The 7,722-nt window shown below is 36.1% G+C and overlaps 2 protein-coding genes across 6 annotated transcripts; one reads left to right on the forward strand and one right to left on the reverse strand.

The window, feature by feature from the left end:
- The first annotated feature begins 1,070 nt into the window (after nucleotides 1-1,070).
- LOC116846931 (transmembrane protein 208) lies at nucleotides 1,071-3,808 on the forward strand. Of its 3 annotated transcripts, XR_004378627.1 has the most exons (6): nucleotides 1,071-1,254; nucleotides 1,467-1,619; nucleotides 1,870-2,006; nucleotides 2,091-2,175; nucleotides 2,307-2,563; nucleotides 2,653-3,808. XR_004378627.1 is itself a non-coding variant. In XM_032821339.1 (5 exons), exons 1-5 carry the CDS (start codon nucleotides 1,249-1,251, stop codon nucleotides 2,439-2,441), a joined length of 516 nt encoding a protein of 171 aa, XP_032677230.1. In that variant the 5' UTR covers nucleotides 1,071-1,248; the 3' UTR covers nucleotides 2,442-3,808. The 3 variants fall into 3 exon arrangements, 2 of the variants coding, with proteins under 2 accessions (XP_032677230.1, XP_032677231.1); XM_032821339.1 differs by having other exon boundaries at nucleotides 2,307-3,808; XM_032821340.1 differs by having other exon boundaries at nucleotides 1,249-1,385; nucleotides 2,307-3,808.
- LOC116846927 (protein abrupt-like) lies at nucleotides 2,190-6,213 on the reverse strand. 3 transcript variants are annotated; one of them, XM_032821327.1, is made up of 4 exons: nucleotides 6,110-6,213; nucleotides 5,194-5,394; nucleotides 4,551-5,124; nucleotides 2,190-4,089 (listed from the first exon to the last, which is right to left on the reverse strand). In XM_032821327.1, exons 2-4 carry the CDS (start codon nucleotides 5,380-5,382, stop codon nucleotides 3,821-3,823), a joined length of 1,032 nt encoding a protein of 343 aa, XP_032677218.1. In that variant the 5' UTR covers nucleotides 5,383-5,394; nucleotides 6,110-6,213; the 3' UTR covers nucleotides 2,190-3,820. The 3 variants fall into 3 exon arrangements, with proteins under 3 accessions (XP_032677218.1, XP_032677216.1, XP_032677217.1); XM_032821325.1 differs by having other exon boundaries at nucleotides 5,859-6,202; XM_032821326.1 differs by lacking the exon at nucleotides 6,110-6,213 and having other exon boundaries at nucleotides 5,194-5,623.
- Nucleotides 6,214-7,722: the final 1,509 nt, after the last annotated feature.

Below are 7,722 nucleotides of genomic sequence, written 5' to 3' on the forward strand. Positions count from 1 at the left end.
CGTTAATGAAAATCACAAATTCGTATATAATCATAAAATTATAAGTTATAATAATTACTAGAATAAATCACGTATGTAGTGTGATTGTAATAATTTCAATCTGTTTAGGATCGAAAAAGAAAAGAGAGAAAGAAAGGGACAATGCGTTTATTATTGATATCGCGTTCGGGAATATTCTGAAGGACTCTTGAAACTTTCAATAGCGAGCTGTGAGATTCCTCCAAAATATTTAGCGACCTTAAGTCGTTGCGATCGCTGCGATCAATCATGTGGCAACTGCATGATCTCGGCTCGATTCGCTCTTCGGACGACGCGCTTCCCGAACCTGACGTGCATTGATTCGGCACATAAGAACCACGATTATGTAAACATACATTTTAGCAACCGATTTTAGCAACGGTGCTACTCAAATTCGAAAGCGACCAATACCGTCTCGCTACCGTCGGCCGTTAGACAGTTAAATAGCACGCGAACTCTAAGACCAGCTAGACTGCGAATAATTTTCAAACAAGTAACAGTTTTTTGAAGTCATCGCACGTTCTCAATTTTTCAATTTCACGTTACAATTCGTTCAGGAATTATATTCCGCGTACTTAATTCGTGCTTCGAAAGCATATACGTCGATTTTGTTAACGTTTGTTGTTAATTAAGGAAATAAAGAAAATTGACTAAAACTCAAGATATCTCGTCTGTGTTATTCTTACGAGTTCATTTCCTAATCTGGAAAAGAAGTTGGCTCCTCTTGTCGCCAGCAAAAATCACGGCGCTATAATTGCGTGCGTGAAGTGTGTGGCTTCACTCCCGCAAATCCACGAATTAAAAGTCGAGTCACATACATAAGGAGAGTCACATACACAATCGAAAATTATTAGGTTTATACAAAAGTCTTTTCTCATAGACATTGAACAATCGGTGATGCATATGAACAAAATATTTTTCCCGTAGAAATATGCCAACAAATGAGTGTGTATTCTATGGGAAATTACTTTTAAATCAATCTGATGAATTAGATTTCGAATTTCGTTGTTATTGGCGCGCATGTCACTACTGCGGTGCATGCGTGATCACGAAGTATATCTCGGTATATGTGGGTCATGAATTTCTCACGTGTACATGACGTTGAGTACCTTTAGGCGTTAGGTTAACTACTTGTCACCGGCAGTCACTAGTCATTCCTCATCATCAGTTTTAATGTCATTTGCTCCAAGTTAAAAAACAATTCTTTCCTGATAGGATACCACATTCAAAATGACAGTGAGCTTCATGTTTGTTTTCTGCTGAACATTCATCCTTGATCAAGATCGACACTTTCATAATAAGTGATCTAATTGTTATTCAAGCGATTCATAACATAAGTTCACTGAAAAGTAACGCAAAAGCTCATTGTATGCGTGCGATCATGATTGGTGATGAACCTTCGAGCTGTAGGAAATATTCGCAACTGACAATTGTATTTTTTTACGCAGACGAAGAAGGGCAAGGTAGCGACTAAAGGTGCGAAGCAGATAGTAGAGGAGAATCAATCTACGCTGAGATTCTACACTAATATGGCCTTGGGCGCAATGGGAATTTATTTTGCCGTGACGATGATATTGTTTGAATTCACGATGCTGGCGATAGTAAGTGCCACAATCCAGATTTCAGTTGAATGCTGTAGTCATTGTATGTGTATTGTATTCAGCAGAGAAAGCTGCTTTGCAACTGTTGTAAAATTCGTGTATCTGACTAGTATATACTATTAGATTCAGCCAAGATTAAGGACACATCAATCAGATTTGTGAATTTTGCAATTGCAAAGTTTTCCTCACTGAAAGCAGCTCTTCTTGAGTACAAGACTCTTCAATAGTGTGTAATACATTATCATTACAGACTTTAACAGCATTTTCTGGCATTGTATATGCAGGCAGCTGCCAGTTTATGCACTACATGGCTCGTGCCACTTACTCAGAGTCTGGCCAACTTCTGGATTCTGGTGTAGATCTCAATATGGACGGAGGTATAGCGGAGTAAGTAATTATTATGATTGAATATGTTATTTACATTAATTTTATCTTTCATTTATTTCAATGATTTAATCACATTCTGTCTAGGAATGTCAAGGATTTAATTATATTGACATCAGGAGTACAAGTATTATCTCTTGTGTCAAACTACTTTTGGCTGCTGTGGCTTCTCGTAAGTGCTAATTATTTTTATTTTGTTAGTTGATTTATTCAACATGATAAAGAACTTACAAATTCAAATAGAATACATTACATACATTATAAATAAAAGTTTCTTTGACATATACTGGAAATTACATATAGGCACCATTGAGAGGAGGCTGGATGCTTTGGAAACAAGTCTTGTCTCCATGGTTCTTTGCTGAGCCACAAGAAGCACCTGAGATGAGCGAGAAGAAGCAGCGCAAGTTGGAGAAAAAAATGGCGAGACGACATTAGTGAAGTTCCTGAGCGTCACAATGCAGTACAGAAACTGTAAATTGTCAGTGACAATTGTTTTAATCAGGGAATGGGGAAATAAGCTAAGGAAGTATTGGAAACAGAAAGAGGTCGCAATACAGGTAGCTCTCTTTTTTATAAAATATACCCAATATACCCATATCGAGAGTTACGATAATTTCATTTATGATAGTAATTAATATAAAAATAGATGGGGGTTCACGTGCCATGAAGAGGAATGCAGAGAAAGTGTGTTTTTTAATGGCTGAAGGGTACACAAATTAGGAGAAAGGATCTTATCTTTGCTCAGGCATTCCAAGCGATTAATTTGCGATAGATTGTTCCGACCTTATTCGTTGTTGCTAATAGTCTTTTGTAATAGTTATTTGTAAAAATAACAATTCCGTTTTCTAAAAATTTTCCACTGTGCGTAAAAAGTAGTGTAACAAAATGGTGAACAGGTGCCTTCATGAAAACGAAGAGATACATGAAATATCGAAGCGCGTGTTCTCGGAGATGTGGAAAGGTCGAAAATTATATGTTGTGTTGATAATATCCGCGAATGTTATATATTTGAGAGTTTAATCGTTTTTCTTATAACACAAGTCTACTCAACTGATATCAGGTTGTGATCTATTGACTGAATCAATGCTATTGCCATTCGGTAATGTCGTATAAATAAGTACTATACTTATTAAATTCTGGAAGTTTAGGAATCACAGTTGCATTTAAATCTATGATATATTGTAGGTCACAATCATTTTCTTTAGGAATGCTTAATTGGAACAAATGTGTTATCGGTGACGTCACATCGTTCCGGTCAACAACATTGTATACACGGTATTACATGTATGGTATTTATATTAATCATTAAACTTATATTCTCTATACATTGGTCACGGAATGCTTTTGTACAGTTTGCCACAAGTATTCCCCTTAGGCCAACTTTTGTACTTCCAGCTTTTTTCTTGTGGTTTTATATTTTGACTTTTGCGTTTATATCCTAGTAAGTAATCTGTGCGCAGACTGACGTCAGATTGATGATAGATTCAAGTAGAATCTATCGACAGATCCATGAACATCTGTGTCCCCGATCTGCTGTTAGATTGTGGAGAGTTTGTTGACAGGCTCTAACGACAAATTGGCGACAGAATGCGCGCAGATCCTGCTGTCGTTAGAGTCTGTCAACAAACTCTGCGAGCAATCTATCTTCACTCTGCCATCAGAGTCTGATAAACAGATACTGTGTGCAATCTGTTGCCTTTCTGTCACAGACACTGCTAACAGAGACTGCGCAAAATCTGCTCGTACAGGTTTGGTTATTTAGGTATGCTTCTATCGGCAGTTTGTTTTATCCAGTCGTACAACAGTGTTTTCTTCTACACGTTGTCGGTATCTAGACCTTTTTTCTTCCGGTAATCGTACTCCGATTCGTAAGCTGGTGGGTGATTGTGATCATCCACTCCTGTGGGCATAAACGTCTCCGAGATCACCGCGCATTTACCCCGGCAACCGCGATGTTGTTCCGCACAACGATAGTGTAACCTATTCAGCCCTTCGGAACGTGATGTCATATTGTATACGTATCCTGCGTGTACCAACTGTGGCCTACCTCTGGCTGACAATCGATACGTCACTGGTACTTCCTCTGCAAAATCGCGTCGATTTTCTTTTTGTCGAGATTAATTCTTTGAGCAACCAAAAAGCCTAATGAGAGTCTTTGTATGTATATACTAACAAAATTCAATTCCTGAAGAGATATACTGAATGTTTCAATTACTTCTGATCTTCCACAATGACACAATTTAATACCCGTATTCATAGTCAGGCTTTATATTTAAGGATTCCTTAAGTTCATCTTCAGATGCTCTGTAGTCTATAAAATGATTCGTGGAACATCTGAAGATGAACTTAAGGAGGCCTTAAATATAAGGCCTGTTTATGAATACAGGGCATAAGTCATTATATATTCAACATCAGACTCTTATTTGCTCTTTTTGTTTAATATTTCATAACATACTGTTTAAAATAATGCAAATTGCAGGCAATTTTATATGAATAATAAAATACTAGACAATTTTATATGAATAATATAATAAAATACTGTACCTGATTGCATCAAATTATTCGAATTCGATTGATTAGTTAATGCAAACATTTCTTGATCACCATTATTAGAATCATTGTTCTCAATCTCATATTTACTATTCTCACTTTCAGGATCATTCGCGTCTTTTTCACTATCATCTGATAAGAGATAGATATCGTCGTTACTATTAATATTTACATTATCCTTTGGTTGCTTGACCAAGTTATTTTCATTTTCAGACGAATATTTCTTTCTTTTTCTCGTGTTTTTCTTATTTATTTTCTGAGAAGAAGCTGATCCATCTGACAGTTTCCTCTTACTTCTCTGTTCACTATTAGTGTCTGACAATGTGCTAATATTCTCGGCATTACACTGTGTATGCGATGCATTGACGTAATTATTTATCATTGGAATGATTTGTCCTTCATGATCCTCCAAGCCTTTTATCTGGAATATCTGTGCCGTTTTCAAGAATGTGGGTAGGTCCTCTCGCTTTACATTCACTTCTCCTTGATACATAAACTTCAGCAGAGCCTCAATCTCCATTTGTTTTATATCTTTGAGTATTATCACTGGATGTTGGCAAGGATTTGTCTATAAAATAATCCTAAATTTTTACTTAATTGTATTTATCATAGAGTATGTAAAATGTAATAATTGTACCTTAAATATGTTCTTGAAATATGGGCTGCATACTGAGAGAACTAACTTGTGGGCTGTAATTAAATGTCCATCTACAGCAAGTGTTACATCGACTAAATTATTCTCATTTAAGTGGGAGAGCAGACCAGAAGTTATCGTTTCAGCATAATTATCCCACTTTAAGGAGAATTCTTTTGACGATAATTCCATAGCGATATTTACCTACAGCACAAAATAATCCTTATAATCTGAATTTTCTTATATAATAAAATAGTTTTTTTATCAGTTACTTTCACTATATATGAATATATAGAGTGAAAAAAGTATACATGTTTGTACCAACAGAGAGCTTTAGAATAAGTATAATTTTGGTAAATTATGTTAATATTTAATGTATATTTATAAATGATTGTTGCCATATGTAAATTATTCCTAGGTTAATATGAATATACTTGTAATAAGTCAATTAATACATATGAGGAAAAATCCTCCTGATATTCTTACTAATTGTGATAATGTAGAAATAGTTTGATATATATTTATATATATTTCAGAGATTACTAATATGACTGCTATTATAAATTAAAGTATTTTATATGATTTGACCATTCTGATTATTTATAAGTTATTTTAATAATTTGAATTTATAATAGTATTTCCATATTCACAAAATGAAGATTCATCACCTTTCCGCTAAAAACCCGACCGTTCTATATCAAGGATCAACGAAGATGCACCTATTACAATAGCTGTCAAACATTTCTGTCACCAAGAAAAGATAATGATGGTACGACTGCCACCGTGATTTTTACTTTATTGCACGATGAATTCATTTTCATTGATTTTTAGTATTAATTAAAATTTTTGATTTTTGCGAGCGTTGTATGTAAATATAATAATTTATTATTTTAATATAAATACAGTATAAGAAGCATACTTAATTAGAGTAATGTTATAGAATTATAGACACAACTTGTGCGACAGTGGTCTGTTTTTTATAGTTGAATTGACTGTACTAAAGACCAAATCACACTAGCGGTTGGCGATTGACGATTGACAATTAAAGATTAGATTTTAACGAATCAACAAGCTTCAGCTTTGGCTTGCTTTGTTCCAATTGGTCAAGTTTCAATCTTTAATCGTCAATCATCTATCGCCAATCGTTAGTGTAATTTGGCCTTAAAGGCCAAATCACACTAGCGATTGGCGATTGACGATTGAAGATTAGATTTTGACGAATCAACGAGCTTCAACTTTAGTTTGCTTTGTTCCAATTAGTCAAGTTCCAATCTTCAATCGTCAATTATCAATCGTTAATCGCTAATGTGATTTGGTCTTTAAAACCTGTTACACTACGGTCTGTTAAGCCCGTATCAGACTACGGATTAAGATTGAGATTGAATTAAAAATTAGGCAATCAGAGCAAAGTTCACCAAACTTGAGCTTAGTGAATTTTGCTCTGATTGGCTAATTTTTAATTCAATCTCAATCTTAATTCGTAGTCTGATACGGGCTTTACACTACGGATTGGAAATTGAGGATTGCGGATTGAAGATTAGATTTTGACGAATCGATGCACTTTGGTCTTAACCTGCTTGGCTCCAATTGGTCAAGTTCCAATCTTCAATCCGCAATCTTCTATCTCCGATTCGTAGTGTAACATGAGCTTAAAGCCCGTATCAGATTACGGATTAAGATTGAGATTGAATTGAAAATTGGCCAATCAGAGCAAAGTTCATCAAACTTGAGCTTAGTGAATTTTGCTAAGTGGGAACACATCCTAAAGCCCGTATCAGACTACCGACTGCACAGGCCGACCCGACTAGTTAGCCAATCAATCACAATCGCCAATTCGGCGCCTCACTGTGATTGGTCCATTGAGATTCGGCAATCGTAGTCGGCAGTCGGGTCGGCCTGTGCAGTCGATAGTCTGATATGGGCTTAAGGGTATCCATGCAGCGGAATAGCGGAGCACGGAACGAGAGTAAAACCAATCATGAGCGGAAGCAATCACGAGCGAGCGAAAACTGTGGAACGCTCGTGATTGGTTCCACTCTCATCCTGCACTCCGCTATTCCGCTGCATGAGTTTGCACCCTGATTGGTACGCACGTTCTGTTTTGCTAAGAATTTCCGCCTAATGAAACATCGGCCTCAGTGCTTTGCAATATTAATAAATAAATCAATCAAATAAATAAAAAACTGAGTTTGACCTCCTTCTCTCTTACTTCATGATTTTAGATAAGCATGTTCGACTGGCTCTGGGTTAATCCACTCTGGGTTATTCAGCCTACGTTTATTGGTCGAACAAGTACTTATAATCTTTATGATTGTCTAGTAGAGACTTATGACGTCATTAATTGCTCTAGGAGCGATTAACCCAGGGCCAGTCGAACACGCTATTAGATAGTTTTAAACTTAGGCCCGGTTTCAACATGAGTTAATCAAATTAAGAGGCCTATTCTATAAAGGTGCCAATACATGGGAGCATTCAAGCATCAAGCGTTAAAGCGCTAGCCAATCAACGTATCAGGTTCCAGAAGTATATTTG

This window comes from Odontomachus brunneus, unplaced genomic scaffold, assembly GCF_010583005.1.
Source record: "Odontomachus brunneus isolate Ranch 3 - 2012 unplaced genomic scaffold, Obru_v1 Obru_scaffold_072, whole genome shotgun sequence".
NCBI classification, from domain to species: domain Eukaryota; kingdom Metazoa; phylum Arthropoda; class Insecta; order Hymenoptera; family Formicidae; genus Odontomachus; species Odontomachus brunneus.